The sequence below is a fragment of the Brassica napus genome, chromosome C4 (genome assembly GCF_020379485.1).
Source record: "Brassica napus cultivar Da-Ae chromosome C4, Da-Ae, whole genome shotgun sequence".
NCBI lineage: Eukaryota > Viridiplantae > Streptophyta > Magnoliopsida > Brassicales > Brassicaceae > Brassica > Brassica napus.
Window position 1 is genome coordinate 56,007,644 of NC_063447.1, and position 23,354 is coordinate 56,030,997.

General features: G+C 37.1%; 4 protein-coding genes and 1 pseudogene across 4 annotated transcripts; 3 read left to right on the forward strand and 2 right to left on the reverse strand.

The window, feature by feature from the left end:
• The first annotated feature begins 2,497 nt into the window (after positions 1–2,497).
• Positions 2,498–6,870, forward strand: LOC106427623 (receptor like protein 23-like). The gene has a single exon (XM_048754961.1). It carries the CDS (start codon positions 3,757–3,759, stop codon positions 6,388–6,390), a length of 2,634 nt encoding a protein of 877 aa, XP_048610918.1. The 5' UTR covers positions 2,498–3,756; the 3' UTR covers positions 6,391–6,870.
• A 2,351-nt stretch (positions 6,871–9,221) lies between these two features.
• LOC106427627 (pentatricopeptide repeat-containing protein At2g35030, mitochondrial) lies at positions 9,222–11,354 on the forward strand. Its single transcript, XM_013868349.3, has 2 exons — positions 9,222–11,089; positions 11,184–11,354. The coding sequence occupies exon 1, from the start codon at positions 9,525–9,527 to the stop codon at positions 10,401–10,403; it is 879 nt and encodes a 292-aa protein (XP_013723803.1). The 5' UTR covers positions 9,222–9,524; the 3' UTR covers positions 10,404–11,089; positions 11,184–11,354.
• A 500-nt stretch (positions 11,355–11,854) lies between these two features.
• On the reverse strand, positions 11,855–12,263 carry LOC106427639 (protein yippee-like At3g08990). The gene is made up of 2 exons (XM_048756039.1): positions 12,139–12,263; positions 11,855–12,068 (listed from the first exon to the last, which is right to left on the reverse strand). The coding sequence occupies exons 1-2, from the start codon at positions 12,261–12,263 to the stop codon at positions 11,855–11,857; spliced, it is 339 nt and encodes a 112-aa protein (XP_048611996.1).
• Positions 12,264–13,053: 790 nt separating this feature from the next.
• LOC106427638 lies at positions 13,054–16,798 on the reverse strand (annotated as a pseudogene).
• Positions 16,799–18,695: 1,897 nt separating this feature from the next.
• LOC125586199 lies at positions 18,696–20,291 on the forward strand. Its single transcript, XM_048756040.1, has one exon. The coding sequence runs from the start codon at positions 18,696–18,698 to the stop codon at positions 20,289–20,291; it is 1,596 nt and encodes a 531-aa protein (XP_048611997.1).
• Positions 20,292–23,354: the final 3,063 nt, after the last annotated feature.

Genomic DNA, 23,354 nt, shown 5'->3' on the forward strand with positions numbered 1-23,354 from the left:
GACCGGTGGCCATGGTCCAGTGGCGGCGATGGGGGACCGGCATGCTCGAAGTCTTTTTCAACAAACAAAGTCCGTTGATGGGACTATTTCACCAAAAAATAAGATTCAGACAACGTCTGGCTTACATTTCCATTTCTATGTGGGGTCTAAGGTCAATCCCTGAGCTCTTTTATTGTCTCTTGCCTGCCTATTGCCTACTACACAACTCTGCCTTATTTCCCAAGGTGACTCTCGTTTATTATCTCTATTCATAATCATATGATAGTTTCATAATTAATGTAGTTCTGATTTATTTTCATGTATAACTAAATAAGCTAATGTTTTGTGTTGCTTTAGGGACTTTGTTTAGGTATAATCGTCACACTTCTGGGGATGCATTGTCTCTACACTCTATGGGAATTTATGAGGGTTGGTTTTTCCGTACAATCATGGTATGTCTCCTAATCAATTTGGAGAATAAAGGCCACTTCTTGTTGGTTATTTAGCATCCTTGATATCACACTCAAGCTTATTGGAATCTCGAAAGTCGTGCTCATAGTCACCCAAAAGACTATGCCTGAGTCTAGGTCAGGGTCAGGAGACGAACCACCTCAGCGTATAGATCATGGCTTAAGCCCATCTTCCGGTAAATTTGAAATCGATGGCTCACTTTATTTCTTGCCAGGCACATTTATTGTGTTAGTAAATCTAGCCGCAATAACCGGTTATTGGGTAGGTCTGCAATCGTGGAGTTGTAAGGATGGAGGTGGTGGTTCAGGTTTGGCCGAGGCATGTATTTGTGTCTTGGTGGTTATCATATTCTATCCATTTTTAATGGGCCTGTTTAAGAAGGGGAAATATGGTATCCCGTTGTCTACTCTATCTAAAGCTGTCTTTTTAACAGCTTTATTTGTTGTTTTCTCTGTGAGAAAGTAGTATAGTGATATGAGTTTGCTTGGTAAATTATCCTGACACTGTCTCAAAATTCATAGTATTATTTATGCAACTAGTGTCATTTATCACCGTATACAGTGGAACCTATATAAATTAATACTCGATAAATTAATAATATCTATAAATTAATAAATTTCGTCGGTTCCAACTTGGGCCGGTTCAAAATTCTATGTATATATATGGTCCCCTTAAAATTATAAATTAATAATTTATATGTATACATATTTTATATAAGTAAAAACATTTTTATATTGTTTGTTTTATATTCACAGTGGAATTATCTTTATATTTTCTTTATACTTCATATATTTTTCTGATGAGATTTTGTAATATTATATCTAAAACCACATTTAAGTTCTATGCAATATATATTATATACAACAAATAATATAATAAAATTAATATAAATGTCAAATTTTAAAAAGTAACAATTAATGTTTATACATTAAAATCAGATATTTTTCTTTATCTTAGAATAATTATATCTTAAAATAAAAAAATTAAATAAAGAAACTTTTGTAAATTAATATCTCTATAAATTAATAAAATTTCAAAGTCCCAACATTATTAATTTATAGAGGTTCTACGGTATGTAAGTTTTAATTTGCGCGGAAATTGTCTTTCCAAACTGATGTGAAATAATTTAGATCCGGCTCTTAAAACACTACACTAATGTGACCAATCCAGAAATATAAACATGATCATGGTAGTTATGTCCGAAGAACTGTATATACTATATCCTCCAAATTCTCTAACTCTTTGCAGGCAGTACACAGATCAATATACAGTAAAAGGGTAATAGTTTTTATACCTGCATATAACACAAGTAATACATAAGAATAAAGTTTTTGAACATATGATATTAATAAACATATATCTATGAACAATGGCAGTTTGGTATAAAAAGGTGTAAAAGATTAAGTATACCAAAATCTAAACCGTAAAATATAATCTGAGCATCTATATATGTATTATAAGAAAATCACGTTTTTTTAAATACTGTAAAGCGTTTTCTCAATTGAATTTGATTTTATATAACATATAAATAAAAAGGCTTCGTAAGAAATACTAGCTAGGGTTTGATTTGCATAGCATTTGCGCAGTATGTTCTATATTATCCAATTAACAATTTTCTTAAAAATATTTAGAATAGTAAATGTTTTTGATCCAATGCTTTCATATGAAGTTTTTGGTAGATCATTTGCATTTAGAATATATAAAATCTTTTTTTTGTATATCTAAAACTATATAATATTTTAAAAAATATAAAATTTAAAAAATTTCTATCTTTAAAAATTTCTTTAAACTTTTTTTAAAAAAAATTATTAAAAAAATTTAAAATTTCTTTACAAAAACTAAATTTTAAAAATTTATTTTTTTTAAGGTAACAATTGATTTTTTGGAAAAATAAAATTTATTTTTCAATAAAATTATTTCGTATTTAAAATACAATTAAATTAAATATAATTTATTATTGTCAATAAAAATTAATATACATATATATTATAAATATAATATATCTATATTATTCATAAATAAGCAAATTATATATCACGTACTAATTTTATATGATACTTTTATATATAAATCATTAACTACTCGACCAATCATGTTATTAATTGCATTTATGAAAACATACTACTTCCGTAGAAATTGCTTCTATAGCAAATTGTTACCGTTTTGTTATCAGCTTTATCAATCGAGGCGTAGAAAACATAGAAAACCTCTTAAGTTAAAACAAAACATAATTACTACAAACAAAGCTACAATATGACCGGGTCGGAAATGGAAAACAATGAGCATATTTGTAAGCTTATTGCGGAGATTTTGACAGAAAAAAAGATATTGCAGTTTTGACAAAAAATGATTTTCACGATTTCAAAGCTTTTATTTGTAATTCTTGTGGGTTTTATCCAAGCATAGTAGATCTGTAACACAAACTATAAAAAAGCAATAGTTTATTTTGATTTTTTGCAAGTTTTTTCAACTCAACGAGTTGAAAAAGAAAACTAAGCTATTATGCAAACAAACAAAAAAATCCTTCAATACAACAAGTGTCGACGAAAAAATAAATTAACAATAAGTTGTCCAAAAATCCCGAAAAACCTCAAACGGCACTTCCTTTGAAAAGAATGAATTAATATTAAGTTTTTTTTTTTGGGCAACGAATTAATATTAAGTTATTAAAATATTCAACAGATATTTCAAGCACAACGTGATCACTTTGATAAAATAAACTAGGAGCTAGACCATAACGTGTTCACTTTGTCATAGTTACTACTGACTTAATGTTTCAAAACGCTCTTAGTCAAAATTACCATGTTTTTTCGCACAAATATAAACGAGACTGTCAAAGAATCAAAGATGAAGAATCAGAGGATTCTATTTCTCCACACTATACTACATTACACATACCACGAACGATTCCGTTCCTTTAGCTGATGAATTTTCATAGTTCAGGATCGTGCTTGGTTCGGTTTAATGATATTTTGTTAGCTAAACCATAATGTGTACGTAATCATTTTGACAACCACTTTGAAACCTGACAATTCACAAACAAACAATACTCATTAAAACTTGTCTATCGTTATACTAACTTGACTTCTGTAACTTTGAACATTTAATGTGAGAAATTTCAATGTGATGTCATTCTAAATCCAAATTTCACGTTAGAAATTGAGTGGCTCTTAGACATTCTTCTTTACAAGATACCTCAAACTTCTTCTTAGTAGACTTTTATTCCAATGCAAAACCACATATCTCTATTTATACCAGTTTGTTTTCTTTCACATTTCTTTAAAACAAATTTCTTTAAAAGATCTTATGGCCACCATGTCAGAATGGCTTGTGCGTTTGCATTTTCTCTCGCTACTCTTGCTATGTTGTGTCTCCCCTTCAAGCTGCGCCACTATAAAATTCATTACAAGGGATCCTCTTGTTGGTCTTGTCGGTTGTCATCCCCACCAGATTAAAGTCTTTACGCAGTTCAAGAACGAGTTTGATGCCCGCCGTTGCAACCACAACTATAACGGAATATGGTGCGATAACTCGACAGGTGCAGTCACGAAGCTACGACTCAGGGCCTGTCTCACCGGAACTCTAAAGTCCAACAGTAGCCTCTTCCAGTTTCATCATCTTCGTTTTCTTGATCTCTCTCACAACAACTTTGCCTCCTCTTCACTCCCTTCCGAGTTTGGAAATCTCACCAAATTAGAGGTTTTATCTCTTTCCTTTAATGGCCTCACCGGCCAAGTTCCTTCCTCATTTAGTAACCTAAGCATGCTTTCTAAACTAGACCTTTCCCAAAACGATCTCACTGGTAGTTTCCCACTTGTGAGTAATCTAAACAAGCTCACAGTCTTAGACCTTTCTCATAACCACTTCTCAGGAGCTTTGTACCCCAACAATAGCCTCTTTGAGTTGCACCACCTCCTTTATCTTAATCTAGCTTTCAACAACTTTAATTCATCTATCCCTTATGAATTTAGCAATCTCAACCAATTAAAAGCCCTTTCTCTTTCCTCCAATGGCTTTAGCGGTCAAGTTCCTTCCATATTTAGTAACCTAACCCGGTTAACTTTGTTGTACCTCGACCGAAACAAGCTAATTGGTAGCATCCCACTTTTACAAAATCTAACCATGCTCTCTGTTCTAAATCTTTATGAGAATCACTTCTCTGGAACCATTCCTTCTTATCTCCTCACTATGCCATCCTTGACATATCTTGATGTGCGTGGAAATGACCTCACCGTTTCCATTGAATTTGATAACTCATCCACCCCATCTAGGCTCCAATACATGTACCTTGGGCATAACCATTTTGAAGGAAACATCATAGAGCCTATCTCAAAGCTCATCAACCTCACACACCTTGACCTTTCTTTCCTAAACACAAGCTACCCAATCGACTTAAACCTCTTCTCCTCTCTCAAATCTTTGTTACACCTTGATCTTTCTGGTAACAGTATATCTCCAGCCAGCTTACGTTCAGATTCAAACATCCCATTGACTTTAGCAATGGTGTTCTTCAAGCATTGTGGAATCAAGGAGTTCCCAAACATGTTGAAAAAACTTCATAGCATGCAGTTTATAGACCTATCCAACAATAGAATCAGTGGGAAACTCCCTGAGTGGTTATGGAGCCTTCCTCAACTGGGTACCCTAAACGTTGTAAACAACTCTTTCAACGGCTTTGAAGGCTCATCAGAAGCTTTAGTCAATTCATCAGTGCGGATATTACTTTTGGAGTCAAACAATTTCGAAGGAGCACTTCCAAATCTACCACTCTCCATCACTGTCTTCTCCGCGGGTACTAATAACTTCACAGGGGAGATACCTCTCTTAATCTGCAACAGGAGTTCGCTCACCGTCCTTGATCTAAACTACAACAACTTCACCGGTTCAATTCCTCAGTGTGTGAGTAACTTCACTTTCGTGAATCTCCGGAAGAACAACTTGGAAGGAAGTCTTCCAGACATGTTCTGTGTTAGTGCCTCGCTTCGGACGCTTGACGTTGGCTACAATCAACTAACCGGAAAGCTACCAAGGTCGCTTCGAAACTGCTCCTCTCTAAAGTTTCTAAGTGTTGACAACAACAATATCAAAGACATGTTTCCCTTCTGGCTCAAGGCTTTACCGAACTTACAAGTGCTTACTCTCAGTTCAAACAAGTTCTACGGTTCGATATCTCCTCCTAATCAAGGTCCTCTCGGGTTTCAGGAGCTACGAATATTAGAAATATCTGATAACAAGTTTACCGGAAGCTTGCCACCACGATATTTTGAGAACTGGAAAGCATCATCATCATCATCCACAGGGAAAGAAGATGGGAGTTTATACATGGTGTATGAGAAGAATCCATACGGCTTGATTGCATATACCTTCACAGATCATATAGATTTGCAGTACAAAGGTTTGCGTATGGAGCAAGCGAACGTCCTCACTTCGTATTGTGCTATTGACTTTTCAAGAAATCTACTGGAAGGACAAATTCCTGAATCCATTGGTCTTTTAAAGTCGCTGATTGCACTCAATCTATCGAGCAACGCCTTCACAGGCCATATTCCTGAATCGTTGGCTGATCTTAAGGCTCTTGAGTCTCTAGATATGTCCAGCAACAAACTCTCTGGAAGTATTCCTAATGGACTCGGGAGCGTGTCGTTTTTATCGTACATAAATGTGTCTCACAACCAACTCAAAGGTGAAATACCGCAAGGAACACAAATTACTGGGCAGCCTAAATCTTCATTTGAAGGGAACGCAGGGCTTTGTGGTCTTCCTCTTGAAGAAAGTTGCTTCGACACTAGTGATGAACCTCAACCACAAAAAGAAGAAGAGCAAGACCAAGAAGAAGAAGAAGAAGCGTTGAACTTGAAAGCAGTGGCGATAGGGTGTGGACCAGGAGTGTTGCTTGGATGGGCTATAGCACACAAGTCGTATCATTTGTTCGTCCGTTGATCGACTATCTATTAGGAAGATTAGGCCTGTTCGTTTAACAAACGCAAGCGACAGCGGCAGCGGTTCAAAATAACAGCTATGATCACGGCAAATACATCACAGTCGCGGCAAAAAGATTTTCGTTTTCAGTCACTACAGCAAGTAATAACAGGCAGATGAGATGCTAGAAATAACAGCGGCAGCGGCAACTCCGCTTTCCTGTCTCTAATCGATCCTTGGCGTCTGAAACTAGAAATAACAGCAGCAGTGGCAATTCCAGTTTACTTCCATCGTAGCTTTATTTATTGCCGTTGACTGACGCTAGTTGCTGAGTTTTTAAAACGAACATGCATATTGTGTCAAGTATGGATACATCTATTTACCAGATATGACAAGTCATTAATCATAAACTCGAGCTATGTTTTATTTTTTCTTACAGAACACCTGTTTATTATCTAGAGCTCTTTGATTTAGTGAAATTTCTCGTGATTTTTGCAGATATTGATCTAGATTTGGTTTACGTTAGAAATTTTTCTAGAGATGTATTTTCTCTTTTGACTCGCAGATAGTGAAATTTTTGGTGATTAGCGTTTAATCATTTTAAAGTCTAGAGATGTATCTTCCTTTGTAGCTCTTTAAAGTCTTTATTTTCTTATTCGTTTTGTTAAATTCAATTACAGACTAGGAATTTGCTCCGAATTGCTATTTTCAACATCATGGGCATCTTTCCTGAGAGAAATATTTCAATGATAAAATCAGTTTGAAAGAAAAATATCATTGAGAGTATCCAAGAACATATGGAAATAATTACTAAAGAGGATATATCTTTCCATTATCTTAGAGGTGTCAAATGGGCGGGCTTAATATACAAACGAGCTTAATATGGACAAATCCATTTTGCCCATTGGTTTTTATTGGACAAAATGTGGAATATCATTAAGAAAATGGTCTTTGTTGGTTTTGGGCTTTATGGACGTGGACTGTCCAATTGTCACAAAACCTAGGGTTTCTAAAATTTAAGTTTTTCCGCTAAAATCGTAAAATCGATTTTTTTCGCTTAAATTTTGATATCAAATTTTCCCGCCAGAACCAGAAAATCGAGTTTTTCCGTCAGAACCGCAAAATTGAGTTTTTCTTCAAAACGCAAAATCGAATATTCCCGCCAAAACCGGAAAATCGAGTTTTCCTGCCAAAACCGCAAAATCGATTTTTCTCGCCAAAACCGAAATTGTTGTACTTATGAACTTATGTATTATTGTACTTATGAATTTATGGATGAATTTTATTTTTATGAACTTGTATATGTAATTGTAGGCTTATAAATTAAAATTTTCTTATATGGTCATTATGGACCCCATGGCAAAACCGAAAAATCGAGTTTTTCTGCCAAAATCAGAAAATCTAGTTTTCCGCCAAAACCGCAAAAATTGAGTTTTCCGCCAAAACTGCAAAATCAAGTTTTCCCGTCAAAACTGAAAAATTAAGTTTTTCCGCCAAAACCGCAAAATCGATTTTTCCCGCCAAGACCGGAATTGTTGTACTTATGAACTTATGTATTATTGTACTTTTGAATTTATGGATGAATTTTAATTTTATGAACTTGTATATATAATTGTAGGCTTATAAATTAAAATTTTAAATTTCTTATTTGGTCATTATGGACCCCATGGCAGACCATGAAAATATGGGTGTTAGTGGGTATGGTCCTTAATGGACATGGTTCTTAATGGACATGGTCACTCTCTGTCCGCAAACAATAAATGGACAAATGGATATGAGCTAATGGACATGGGCTCGCCCACTTTACAGCTCTACATTATTTTGGTCATAATATTCAAAATGAATAATATAATTTTGATTGCTTCTGCAATTATATCTAGTAAAATAAACAACCAAGTATTTTTCTATGAATTAGGAGTTTACCCAAATGTTTGTTGATTATCGTATTTGATAAAGCTTATAGAATACAGAAGAATTAGGTGATTTTTCCGCATATGCGGGCATAGTATTGTTACAAATATTAATTAGTTTATGTTTTATGATTCAAAAATCAGCATGATAAATTATTATTTAGGTTTTTAAAAAGTTTAAATAAAACATTAAATTATCTATATATGATAAAGTTTTCATTAAAATATATATTTCACTCACATATAAGAAGTATTTCTTAGAAAAATAAATAAATATATATATTTATACAAATATTTGCTTGATTAATATTTAAATATAATTTATTTTATATCTTAATTTTTTTTAACTTTTATAGCAGAAAATATTATTTCAAAATAACAACACAATATATAAGAATTATCTTATTTTATAAATCTAATATTATTAATATTAATTTCGTTTTAAATTAAATAATAAATTCTATATAAAATTCATTAAAGGTAATATAGATGGGTTTTCTGCAAAAAAACCCTCAATGTGGTTTTTTTTTGCAAATTAATCCGCGAACTCAAAAACCCACGGGTCAACCCTCCAAGTGCCAGTCAAACCGCAATATAACCCTCGGCCGTATTTATGTGTATTTGACTGTGTATAATTTTAACATTTTTTCAATACTAGGTCGTTTTGGCGCTAATTTTTTAATGAAAAAAATATGTTGAACTCGTGGTTTGAAATTTGAACCTTAAATACCATGTGCATGCTATATAACCATCTCGGCCAACAAATATATTTGTTTACTTAACAAACGCAATTATATAGATTTCTAAAACGAAATGACCTTGTTTTTCTCGGACATGGGAGCTTGCGTAAATGCACAATGAAGGTGGGGTTCAACAAATCACATTGAGGTTTTTTTTCGCAGAAAACCCAATATAGATCTTTTTTTTTTTGGTCAAAACCCAATATAGATCTATAGATGATTAATATAGTACTAATATGGGCTCAATGACAAACGGCTAGGCCCAATAAGATTTTACCAAGCCGAAGCTTATCACTTTATTAAATTCATCGTCTCCTACATATCATCGTCTCCTCTGCTGGTACTAATAATTTCACAGGGAGATACCTCTCTCAATCTGCAACAAGAGATCACTTACTGTCCTTAGATCTAAACTACAACAACTTCACCGGTCCAATTCCTCAATGTGTGAGTAACTTCACTTTTTTTTTTTGTGAATTTCCGGAAGAACGACTTGGAAGGAGACATGTTCTGTGTTAGTGCCTCGCTTCTCCGGACGCTTGACGTTGGCTACAATCTACTCAGCGGAAAGCTTCCAAAGTCGCTTCAACACTGCTCCTCTTTAATCTTTCGAAATGTTGACAACAACAACAATATCAACGATGGTTTGGTGGAAGCACGCAGGCTTTTTAATCAGAACCGGACATCATGGCTAGACATTTCAACATGGAACATGATGATCTCGGCTTACGTTCAGCGAGGTCTGATGTCGGAAGCTCGCCAGGTGTTCGATCAAATGCCTGTGAGAGACGTGGTGTCATGGAACACCATGCTCATGGGTCTGAAGAAAACCAGAGATAATACAGAGAGCGTTCTCAGGCTTTTTATAGATATGCGGAGATCCTCAAGCGTTTACACCGGCTCCCCTTTGTTAAGAGGCTACACGAGTTTAAGGGATCCAAGAGGTTTAGAGAGAGTCTTTGAGGAGATTTTGGTCAAGGATGTGGTGTCTTGGAACGTGTTGATTACGGGTTACATGAAGTTAGGTTTTGTGGGGGATGGTGAGAGAGCGTTCGGTGAAATGCCGGAGAGGAACATCGTAACTTGGCACACAATGTTGATTGGGTACGTAAACAACGTGGAGATGAGTAAAGCTAGGGACTTTTTCGATAAGATGAGTCAAAGGACGAATGTCTTTTCTTGGACTGTAATGATCAATGGGTACGTGCAGTGCACGGAGTTTAAAGTAGCCTTGTTGCTTTTCCGTGAAATGGTTGAGTCTTGGAGTAACAGGCAGAGTCATTACACGTTTTCGAGTGTTTTAAAGGCGTGTGCAGCTTTATCGTCGCTTCTTATGGGGGAGACAAGTGCACTCGATGATCACAAAACGTGGAAAGGATTGTGACCTAGTCTTGTCGACTTCTCTGGTAGATATGTATGCCAAGTCAGGTGATATTACCGCTGCTTCACTCGTGTTTAAATCGATGCTAGTGAAGAATCCAGCTTCGTGGAACTCAATGATTGGAGGGTTTGCAAGACATGGACTAGGGGTGGAAGCTTTAGAAGAGTTCGAGAGGATGGTACAGTGCGGCTACAAGCCTGACCAGGTGACTTTCATTAACTTGTTATCGGCTTGTGCTCACGCGGGGCTAGTGGAAGAAGGGGAAAAACAGTTCATGTTGATGGGTAGGTTTGGGATAAGTGCAGAGAAGGAGCATTATGCATGTATGGTGGATCTACAAGCAAGGGCTGGTCAATTAGATAAAGCAGAGAGGTTGATAAAGGGTATGCCTTTTGAGCCTGATTTTGTTATCTGGGGGGCTTTGCTAGGGGGCTTGCGGATTGCATTCATGTTTGGAGTTAGGTGAAGTTGCTGCTAGAGGAATCTCAAGGTTGAGAAGAGAGCATCCCCGCAGCTTATGATGTTCTGTGTAGAGTTCATGGCGAGAAAGGAGATTGGACTAGTGTTATGGAGTTGAGGAGATTGATGAGGAAGACTAAAGCCAAGAAACAAGACGCTAGTAGCTGGATTGAATAGAGCTGATGTGAAACAGGGCTTTTTGGTCTTCCTACACTAGTTCAGTTGATGAGGTAATGAATATTGTAACTGCTCTTCGGCCTTCGGGGCTGTTACATTTACGTCGGTTTCCCAATTGCTGATCACTACATTTTGCTTCTGCTCCAGCGCACCATTGTGATGAAGCTTCTGTACTAAGATGATGTGACAGTATGGTTATAGCCTTCTAAATTCTATGAATCCTGGTGATAACAATGCAGCTTGAATAGAGCTTTCTAACTCTGATTTCGAGACAAACATTGTGATAATAAGCATTTGAATTCATTATTTCCTAGTTTACTGATTAGTTTTGCACACTTGTAATACAAGTATGCAAGTGTACCACTTTGCCTAGGTTGCCGATTACTGGTTAACTACATCTACCAAAACTCTTTGCCTCTAATACTTGAACCATAACTTAAAAATATAGTCAAAACCATAAAAACAATTAAATCTCTTTAGTATTAACAAATAACACATAATCACACCACGATGATTCAGACAGAGATATCTCTCGATTGTAAACACAGAAGAGAGGTTGAAAATGAGGAACCTAAAGTGTCAACTGTAACTCCCAAAGAAGAGTAACTTGTCTCGCTACCGTCTAAAAGTATGTATATATATATATATCTCCTAAAAATCTCATCGACGCTTCCTTGCAGTCCAAGAAACTCAAGACCCTAGAAAGAAGAAAACGTTTTGATTAGAACACATATATCTTGCTACTACTTTACTTACAGAGAGAGAGATAGACCCAGTTGGATCAAACTCAAATCAAATTCATTATAGAGTGAACTTACTCAATCTTGTGGTAGATTATCCGGTGGTGGTGGAGCAACACGGCCATCCTCAAAGACGAATGCTGGCATGATCTCATCTCCTGGTGATTGATCTGGCGGCGGTGCTGGATTTCTCCACCCGAGAAGTGCGCAACAATTGACGCACGACACCTCATGGCCGGAGAAGAGATCGTCGTGGTAGAGAACAGGGACTTCTGCAATCATGACATTGTACCTGCAGACAAAATCTTTACATTCATTTTTTTTCTTCTTCAAATTTTAACAGTTGTAAAAGGGAAACTTACACAAGGTAAAACTGATATAAGTCGAGCCATGCATCCACGAGATCTTCACTTTTTGCGATTTGAACGTTGCATGTAGCGCATGTATAGACTGGTCCGTCGTTTTCGATCAAGAACACTCTTCCCATAACTCCAAAACTGCAATCATTAACGTATACTACACTTTGACTCGGAAGAAAGAATCCATGGAAACGCAACAAGAAACAGAGAGAAACTCAAAAGATTCCCATTTCAGATGAGTTAAAGAGATTTATAAATGTTGAGGTTTAATAAAGAGAGTGATGATCACTTTACTGAAACAATACGGGAAGAAACAGATAGAAGTTCCAAGATTCCAAGAACATGCGCTAAAAATTCATATCAGATAGTACTATTAAAAAGACTGATCGGAAGATAAGGAGAGATCAAGAGAGATAGACAATCACCTTCGACGGTGATATTAGCCTGAAACGCGACGACGAGAAATGACGAGAGAGTCAGAGAGAGAGGGAGAATCTCAGAGAGAATGAGAAAGACGAGAGGGTATTTCAAAATTTCCCAGGATTTATATGAATTTAAAATTTAAGGCCCAATACGCACGCAAAGCTTTGTCTCATTTATGTTTAACGTCTCTCTTAAAGCATTCTCGAATTCTCCTATTGATTCTCTGTGATCTTCTTCCTCTTGCTTGATTCCTTGTGGTTGGTAGATATAAATTTTTAATAATAGTTATGTTAATTTTATCATTAATAAGAAATTATTTTAAAATCTTAGGGGGTAGGCTTTGATTTTTGAACTATAATTGACTCATGAAACTATATTTAAATCCATTCTATCAATTCAAATTATTGTAATAATCTATTAAACACGAATTGCACCGGAAATTTTAAATTCTTTTAATGAAAAGACATTGTAAATCTAAAAACCAATAACACCAGATTTCAAAATCTTTTACCTGAGGCATTATAAATTCTCAATAACACTAGATTTTAATATATAAATTACAATCAATCATCTAATAACAATGGATTATAAAATCAATAGAATTTGCTTAAATCTACTATTGAATAACACCACCTTAACTACAACATAAAATTTAGTAGGCAACATAAAACACTTGGCTTCTCTTCTTGGTTTTGCTTCACTTTTCTTTCAGGCATGATGGAACGTTAGATCGTCCAAGTCTTGAGAGCCAATGAGTCTGAGATTGTGTGCAGCAAACAGATAAAACATAGATGTGGTGAGATGTCTTTGGTTGTCCCAGCCGCTTTGCAATCATCTGGAAAGGTAGCCAACAGCTCTTTGAACGATCTATTTTCAAGTGGTTCTTGTTGGTGTTCCTCATCCTGCCACATATCAGATTATGTCAATTTCATCACAATAACAGGTAGAAAAGACGAAGCAGAAAGCAGGAACTATGTTTATCTTAGTTAACCTGAATTGGTGGTTGAGGAGATTCCTGAAGACAATCCCAAAGAGTTTCCTTTAGCACTTGCACATCAACTTGTTTTGAAGCTTTATCATATTGGACCTCAATTTTGTTGACCTAAAGCATGAATTGTGCAGAGCAATTACAGCAATATTTGATTGCTAACTATAGGTCAATACAGTATTTTTTTAATTGTAACGCAATAACCATATGCAGATCAATATACATACCTGGCGTGGCTGAGAGATTAATGAGTTGGTAGTATCCTCTGCATCACTTTGATCATTTACATTATCAAACGGGCCATCATCATAGACATTATCATTTCCCCAAGATTCCGCATGTTCATAATCATCATTTTGCTAACATAATAAGTGAAACCTAGGTTCTTTTCTCAGAGTCCCAAAACAGTTTTCACTGATATTTTTAAAGCCATTTCTTTGTAAAGGCAATTTTATAACGGTAAGGACAACAAAAAACTGGTATGTGCCTTGCCTCATGAATGACTTGTTACCTGAGCATTTTCTTCTCCTCCTCCCAATGCAATGTTACCGTTCAGAAAATTTACTTCAGAAGAGATGGCAAATAATGGGTGGAGATAAAAAAGGAAAAAAAAATAGCAAATAGTGCGCAGGTCAGTGTTTAGCCTTACCATCACATTTGGTAGTAAAAATAGCTTTACTAGATTCTCAGGTTGATAATGGCAATCCTCTGGAAGCTTTGTTTGACAAGGGGCTTTACTTGCTGGAAGGAGTAAAGACTTTGGGTTTTTTGGAGGGGCAAAGATATCAGGCATTTCTTCCTCCAGTGCTTTTGTAAAAATCTAGCTCAGGCTCTGCTTGTTTCTTTTTCCTGGTTTTCTTTGCTGGTGGAGAAGATCCGTTTTCAGAAGCAGGGAGATCATCTGGACCTGCTAAGAGTTCAAAGCATGTAAACCCTCAGAGAAACTAGACAAACACGAGGACTTGTCTTATTGTTTGAAACTGGAGATATAAGCGCATACCTTTTGTTTTCCTATACTTCCAGTGATCAGGACCTGCCCAAGAATTTTGCTTAGATGAAATTCCCAACGATAAAAAGAGATAGTCATCAATGTTCTCTACTCTGTCATCTGAATCTAAGGCTTGCAGTGAGTCTGGTTCAACTTCCTGCAAAACGAAAAAGGTCAGCATCAGGTATTTGCGGGGCCAAAGAAAAAAAGAAGGAAAATTAGAATAGAGATGGTAAGAACCTCGGGAAAATTTGAATATGCTGGTTCTGCATCATTGGGGCCAAAGTTTTCCTCAGCAGCACCAGTTTGACCCTCATAATCAAAAGAAGCTTCGTAGTTATCATATCCACCATCATCATCATCAGCATAGCTAGCTTCATTACCATGTGATATATCAAATGACTCGGTCGTCTTCTGACCACAAGAAAACGTATCAGATGGTCTTTGGTTCTCTTCATCAAATTGGTTGATTATAGCTCGAAGAGATGGTACAATCTCATCCTTCTGCCGCATGTTTAGCACCATTTGCTCCACACTTTCTGCAAATTCCACGAAATCAGAGAAATATTAGTGCAACAGATCCTCTGTACAATGGTACAGCGAGGCATATTAGCCAACAAAGCCATACCTTTAGCAAAGGATAGATCGATTGTTTCTGATTTATGTTGATTTGCAGAGGAAACAAGCTTTCCAGGGATTTCTTGTGAATCAAATAGAACTTGACACGCTCCATAGACTCCTAAATTGTTTAGCAAAAGACCCTTTGCACCACCTTCATCAAATTGTTCTGAAGTTTGATGATAAAGGGGATCTACTGCAAACGCCACTGTAACCAAATACGAAATATTATCGTGCAGAACTTACTTTTCACAAACGACAAAGGGAGTTAAGTTAAGTCAATAAATTACCGTCGAACTTCTTCACGTTAAGGGCATCAAAGGAAGGTTCCAGTGTTGATAATGGCGATATCTGCAGTTTTAAAGCTCATCAGTAAGTACTAAGTAGTGTCCTCTACTATATCCAGAAGTGGGATTTGTCTATAAACTAACTTTCTCTCTGTCTGTTTCTTTTGGTTAGTTGCATTTCCTACAGAACCAGCAGCATCCTCGTTGTCTAGGTTCATGAAAAAAAGAATCAGAAAAGGGCATAAGATACAATTTTACTTGCAGTACATTCTTTAAAAATTAGAGCTAAACAAATTTAAAATTAATGCATAGCATAGCAATAATTGTGGTTCTTCAGATGTCCTCAGTGGTTTTAAATTCTCATACAGAACTCAAACAATAAAGAAACATATTCATCTGCTTACATCATTAATCACAAGACTAGTTTGGCAAACCAAAAACATGTGAAGAAACATCACCAAAAATTGACAAAGCTAATATATCTTTTCAGTCAAAAGCTTACACTGGCAGATATAAGCAAATGCTAAAATTAAGATAAATGCTCGTGTGTAAGATATGGAACTAACCTCCGGTGTCATCATGGCCAGCTCGAGTAATCCCACCCAAAACCTTGTAAGCCTCTGAATGAACCGAGTCAACCCTCATCGAGTAAATCTTAACTCCAGCTTCAAGAGTGCAACTTGCCTGAGTTGGAGAGCAAAACAAATACTTCTCTTACTTCTCCTTTCTGTTTCATCCTTTTGTAGGTATCCTCCAAAGAATAATGTAACCAAAAAGCTTTCACCTTTTGAAAATTAGTTTCTGCATTGTTCTCATCCTCAACTTTAATGATCTCACAGAGATGGTCGATCAAATTCAACTCCCACGTGTTCTTCTGATTGATTTTCTGCTCAACACAAAAACCCACACAACATAATAAGAATCAAATACCCAAATAAAAATGTACGAACTTGCAAGTGTAAACAGCGATTACTTACGTTTTCACTGGCTAATTTGATACAGTTCTGGAACAACTCGAGAATCTGCTGCTTGTCGAAGCACGGATCGGACTCCTTCTCAGGCTGCTGGGGCCCACGGGCGAAGACCACGGATTTACGACGGCTAGCTGCGACTCTGGCGGCTCGGGCTTGCTCTCGTTCCAGCCTGTCATCGTTGGATCCCAGGAAAAAGGGACTCGTCGGAGCTTGGATTCGAGTCGTCGTGGAAACTGGATTTTGCTTGGGGTTTGGAGTTAGGGGTTCCTCCATGATAGAAGTTCGCCGGAAAATTCGTCGGATAGGTTCGACGGAGCTTCGTGGATCTGAGAATTTGGGAATTAGGGATTTTTGATTTTCCCTCCGCTTTTGCTCTTTTCGAAATTCCGATGATACTGTTGAAGCGCGTAATTACATGATTACCCTTGTCTTTTATTGTACGTGACGTGGCACATTTTACGTCGTACCTATTCATAGAATATGATTACACTAGTCTTTTCGGTATCAGGATGGTTTTGGAATTTTCGGTTTGGGAAATGTATCACCAAATTGAACTATATTTTGGGTCGGTTCGGAACTTGGGTTATTAAGTTTGGTTACAGGTACTATTATATGTTCTGAACCTAAATTGTTTTAATTTTTGGTTTACTCGGTTCATTCGATTAAAAAACCAAAATTAATTGGATAAGCTTCAGGCCATTGCTGGTTCGATCCTGCAGTACAACAGGAATCTGGTCAAGTTCGGTTTATTCCAGTTAACTAAAATTATTCGATTTATTTGATGCTCTTTATTTATCCGATCTATGATTGTCCAACTGATTGATATCTGCTTGCCGAACCCAACACCGATTAAAATTCAAATCTCGCCGATTGGTTAAACACGAAACCAAAAAATTTCAGTCCAGACGGTTCGGTTAACTTAAATGCCGACGGCTAGTGATGAACCGATATGTCCAATTGCCCTACTCGGATATTCCCCCAATGCAAAAAAAAACGAACGAAAATTCATTTAAAAGAGAGAATCAAACATGTCAAAGAGAGTTAATACATGTCAACCTTATGACAATAACTATCAATGTATTTGATCTAGGAAGTAATGATGCTCCTTTTGTTCTGCCCTCTGATGTTGTTAGTCGTGCCGCTGAAGAAAATCGTTTCATTTTGGTGGGGCGTCCCTCTATGCCCAGAAAACAGAACCTGAGAGGAATCATAGCAACTATGCCTCGGATTTGGGGTCTTGATGGGTTGGTTCGTGGGCGTGTCATGGAAGGAAGACGTTTCCAATTCATCTTTCCAAGTGAAGAAGCGATGGAAACCGTGATCAGACGTGGTCCGTGGGCCTATGCTGATCGTATGCTTACCCTCCAGAAATGGACCCCGTTAATGGATATGGAGATGCTGAACTTTATACCATTTTGGATCCAAGTTCGTGGAATTCCATTCCAGTATATGAACAGAGAAGTTTTCATCCACATTGCGAGGCTCATGGGTCAATACATCCAAGTCGATTACAATGAGGAAGCTGGTGGGCGTCTTGAGTTTGTCCGTTTCAGACTCAATTGGGATATCAGGAAACCACTTAAATTCCAACGCAACTTTCAATTCACTCCGGGAGTCAACACTTTGCTGAAGATTCACTATGAAAGACTTAGAGGTTTTTGTGAAGTCTGTGGCATGATCACGCATGATTCCGGACGTTGTCTCATCCAGAATGGCGGCCCTGAGGAAGGTCTTGATGATGAGAATGATAAGGGTGATGATGAACAAGGTCCGGGTGATCAGCCGCATGGTAATGTTGGTGTTCTCATTGAGGAGATCAATAATGCTGATAACATCCAAGGAGTGGATGACAATGTTCCTGAGGCACCAGACGGTGTTAATGATGGTCAGGATCATATGAATGAAGCAGAAGATGGTGATGAGAAATCTGATGCTTCTTCTTATACTGATGATAAGGAGTTCTGGAACCCTTCGGGTAAAACCTCTCTGTTCTCGGAGGGATTTGAAATGGAGGAGATGTTTTCGATCACACCATTCGCTGATAGACGTGATGGACGAGAATCTCTCAAGAGGAAAGCTTGGATGGCTAATGCAGAGAACAACAAGATGATGCTGCCAAAGAAGATTACTCATATTGGAGAAACAAGCAAGGCTGGGGATGCTAAGAGGAAGAAGAAAGATTCAGTGCTTGGAGCTACAGAGGACGCTGAAGGAAAGATTCAAGAGGGAGACGGAGACAACACTTTGAGAGGCGCGGTGGGCCCTGAACCACCACTGCCCCCATGAAAGTAACCTGTTGGAACTGTCGAGGTTTAGGCAGTGACTCGACAGTTCGACGCCTTAAGGAGATCAATAGAAAGTATCTCCCAGACATCATTTGCCTGTCTGAAACCAAACAACAAGATGATCATATCAGAGATGTGGGTGCTCAGCTTGGTTTTCTTCATTTTGTCTCAGTTCCTCCACGAGGTCTTAGTGGTGGTTTAGTTATCTATTGGCATCAGCATGTACAGCTTTCAATTTTAAGTTCTTCTCCTAATCTTATCGATTGTAAAGTCAGTATTAATGGAAGCAGCTCTTTCTATTTCTCGTTTATTTACGGTCAACCAAATCAGAGTTTGCGTTCACAAGTATGGGAAAGGATAGACCGGCTTGGTATTGGAAGGAGAAACGCACCATGGATACTATTAGGTGATTTCAATGAAATCCTTGGTAATCATGAGAAGATAGGAGGAAGAGAAAGGCCAGCGATATCTTTCCAAGATTTCAGAAATATGATCAGAAACAACAACCTTCAGGATCTGAAGTCTGTTGGTAATCGATTCTCTTGGGTTGGAAAACATGGCACGCACGACATTCAATGTTGCCTTGATATAACAATGGCTAATAGACTATGGCTTCAAGAATTCCCGGCCTCTGAAACAGAGTTCCTGGAAATAGGTGAATCTGATCATCGCTCTCTAGTCACTTTTATCTCACATGAGAAAGAAGAACCAAAACGGGTTTTCAGATATGATAGTAGACTGCCAAACAAAGAAGGTTTCAATGAGTCAGTCTGTAGAGGATGGAAGGGTTCAGGGCAGACGCAATTGCTACAACAACCTTTAGCACAAAGACTAAGACAATGTAGAAGTCAAATCTCTATATGGAAGAAACACAACAGGAGTAACACTGAAGAACGAATACAAGTCCTAAGAGGCAGACTTGATAGAGCTATTACTACTGCTGCATCAACTCACGAGATAAATACAGTTCGAGAGGAGTTGAATCAAGCCTATATTGAGGAAGAAATCTTCTGGAAACAAAAGAGCAGGGTGATGTGGTTAAGAGCTGGTGACAAGAATACCAAATATTTTCACTCCATTGCGAAGGTGAAAAGAAATAGATTGAATCTCTCATCTATCCAGGATAGTAACGGAGTAGTCCACCGAGGTCAGAGACAAATTGCTCAAGTTGCACAAGAGTATTTTCAAAATTTATTTGGAAATTCTAACGCCAATACTTCACTCTATCCTGAAGTCTTTGGAAGCTTCCAGAGACGAGTAACTACTGAGATGAATGCTGATCTGATTAAGGAAGTCTCAGAGGAAGAAATCAGAGAGGCTATGTTTGATATTGGTGCTCACAAAACGCCTGGTCCGGATGGATTCTCAGCCGTCTTCTATCATCAATATTGGGAAGACATTAAAGAAGATATTGTTACGGAAGTTAAGGGATTTTTCCAGGAAGGTAATCTTGATCCTCAGCTGAATCATACTAATCTGTGTCTGATCCCCAAAGTCTATCCACCAACTGGAATGACTGAATTTAGACCCATTTCTCTTTGTAATGTGGCCTATAAAGTCATTTCAAAAGTTTTGGTGAATCGGTTAAAGTAACATTTAAGTGGCATGATCAGTGAAAATCAGGCTGCATTTATCCCGGGGAGAATGATCACTGATAATGTCATTATTGCTCATGAGGTCTTTCATAGCCTCAAAGCTCGGAAGCGACAATCTACTTCCTATATGGCCATCAAAACTGATATCACCAAAGCTTACGACCGGCTACAATGGAGCTTTTTGGAAGAAACTATGAAGCATATGGGTTTTGATAGTATATGGATTGGATGGATAATGACGTGCATATCTTCTGTTACTTATTCAGTCTTGATTAATGGATCACCAGAGGGTCATATTGTTCCACAAAGAGGTATAAGACAAGGAGATCCTCTTTCTCCTTATCTCTGTATCTTGTGTGCAGAAATATTATCTCACATGATGAATGTTGCAATGTCTGAGAGATCCTTGGGAGGCATCAAGATTTCAATCCAAGCACCGGCAGTAAACCATCTGCTATTTGCTGATGACTCTCTCTTTTTTGCTCTAGCTAATGAGAGGGCTGCAAAGAAAATGAAGAAGATATTTGAAGTTTATGAAGCAATCTCGGGTCAAGCGGTTAATCTGAATAAGTCTTCTATTACTTTTGGTTCAAGAGTCTCTCCGATTACCAAAACAAAGATGAAACACATTTTAGGCATCAACAATGATGGTGGAATGGGGAAATACTTGGGATTGCCAGAGCAGTTTGGAAGAAGAAAGAGTGAAATGTTTCATTACATCATTGAGAAGGTTAAAAAGATTACGCAAGGATGGCATCAGAAATTTCTCTCACCAGGTGGTAAAGATATTCTGCTCAAAGCTATAGCCCTGGCTATGCCTATCTATAGTATGAATGTTTTTAAACTCACAAAAGAAATATGTGAAGAGATAAATGGAATACTAGCAAGATTCTGGTGGGGCTCAGGAGAAAAAAAGGGATTCACTGGTTTTCTTGGAAGAAGATGGGTCTACCTAAAAGAGAAGGGGGATTAGGATTTCGAGATTTGGAAAATTTCAACCAAGCGTTACTTGGGAAGCAAGTTTGGAGAATTATGCAACATCCAGAGTGTCTTATGGCTAGGATTCTACGAGCTCGTTATTTCCCTGATGGAGACATACTAAATGCACGTTTACAAAAGAAAGCCTCTTATGCCTGGAAATCTCTTCTTCATGGGAGAAACTTGGTGAAACAAGGAATGAGATTTATCATTGGTAATGGTGAACTGATCAACATGTGGACTGATCCTTGGATTCCAGATCATCCACCAAGACCACCGCGTCCACTGAACCAGACAGAGGAGATATGCAAGGTTAATGAGTTCTTCTCAGCAGACTGTAACCATTGGGATGAAAGGAAACTGAGGGAGAGAATTCATCCGGAAGACGTTGATAAAATTCTGGCAATTAAGATCAGCTCCAAAGCACAACAAGATTTGATGGGTTGGCACTATAATGAAGATGGTATCTACTCAGTCAAATCAGGATATTGGGTTAGTTCTCATCAACAAGAACAAGGTCTAATATATCAAATCCCAGGGAGTATTGTACTCAAACAAAGGATTTGGAAACTGAAATCTCCACCGAAACTACAACACTTCCTATGGCGTATACTATCTCAGTGTCTACCAGTTGGTTCTAATCTAAAGCGAAGACATGTAGTACCAGATGATGTTTGTCAAAGATGTTTCCAGCAAGAGGAATCAGAATTACATGTGTTTTTTGAATGTCCGTATGCGAAGATGATATGGAGAACTTCTGGTTTGGATAATGCAGTTATAAACAGCTCTACATCGTCTTTTGAGGATAAGATTCAAGAATGTATCAACATAGGTACATCAACAAGATTGATACATTTTCAAGATCAACCTATTTGGATACTTTGGAGATTATGGAAAAGTAGAAATATGCTGATTTTTCAACAGAAAGATATACCATGGAGGACTCTAATCCGACAAAGCAGAGAAGATGCTAAAGAATGGTTTGATACAACTCGGAACATCGGTTTGTCTACTCAACAAGGGAGGAATATTTCAGCTAGGTCAAGGGATACAAGATGGGCAAAACCCCCTAGAGGATGGATGAAAATTAATGTCGATGGAAGCTTTATTAATAATACAATGAAGAGTAAAGCTGGTTGGGTATTGCGTGATTCAGAAGGAAGATATCAAGGTGGAGTTCAAGCAACTGGAAGATGTGTTAATAATGCCTTGGAAAGTGAACTACAAGCTATACTAATGGCAATGCAACATGCTTGGAGTAGGGGTCACTTAAAAATCTGCATTGAATCAGATAATCGAAAAGCTGTTGATATAATTAATGGTTTAACACTTCACTTCGATGCTTACAACTGGAAACGGGAAATACAATGGTGGAAACAACAATTTCAGACAATACAAATCCAATGGATTGGAAGAGAAGGCAACAAAGTGGCAGATAAGTTGGCAAAGCATCAGATTGAAGACAATGTATCTTTTAAATATCATTATTATGTTCCTAGATTTATAACTTCTGAATTGCATAATGATCATGTAAACTCAATATAAACTTAATAAAGTTAGTGTTTAAAAAAAACTATCAATGTATTATGTTTCCAGCTGAGCCATATGAAATGATAGCCTTCAAGGTATTTTCTTTAACTTTCTTTTGTCATTTGATTACTGAAAGATTTACATTCTGCAAATATTTACGGATTCATGGCTCTAGTATGTCAACATATATATTACTGGACATTGTCGGCTGATCATGTTTCACATCTGTTTCAGGTTCCTAGCGCAGAGTCAACCTCAAAATTCTTCTCTCACTAGGATCTAGACTCAATGATGTTTACTGTAAGTCCTTCTCATCATAACCCCATAGCTTTGTTTTATTTTCTAAGATCTAAAAACGTCTATAATGATGTACGTATAGCCGAGAATCGTGCGTTATGTACACCAAAATATATGGTTCTTATTTGATATCTTTTTGAAAATGACATTTTTATGGAGTGGACCATCTGTGTCCGCACATGAATAAATAGTGCAACAAATACAACACCGTAAGGAAGTTTTTATGCATCTATTAAATTCTCATAGTCCTCTCAAC

Bases quoted from the DNA above. Each gene is read 5' to 3' on its own strand.
- LOC106427623 (XM_048754961.1), top strand. From the start codon at position 3,757: ATGGCCACCATGTCAGAATGGCTTGTGCGTTTGCATTTTCTCTCGCTA.
- LOC106427627 (XM_013868349.3), top strand. From the start codon at position 9,525: ATGTTCTGTGTTAGTGCCTCGCTTCTCCGGACGCTTGACGTTGGCTAC.
- LOC106427639 (XM_048756039.1), bottom strand. From the start codon at position 12,263: ATGGGAAGAGTGTTCTTGATCGAAAACGACGGACCAGTCTATACATGC. The intron at 12,069-12,138 runs GTAAGTTTCCCT...TTTTGTCTGCAG, and splicing joins TTATATCAGTTTTACCTTGT to GTACAATGTCATGATTGCAG.
- LOC125586199 (XM_048756040.1), top strand. From the start codon at position 18,696: ATGAAAGTAACCTGTTGGAACTGTCGAGGTTTAGGCAGTGACTCGACA.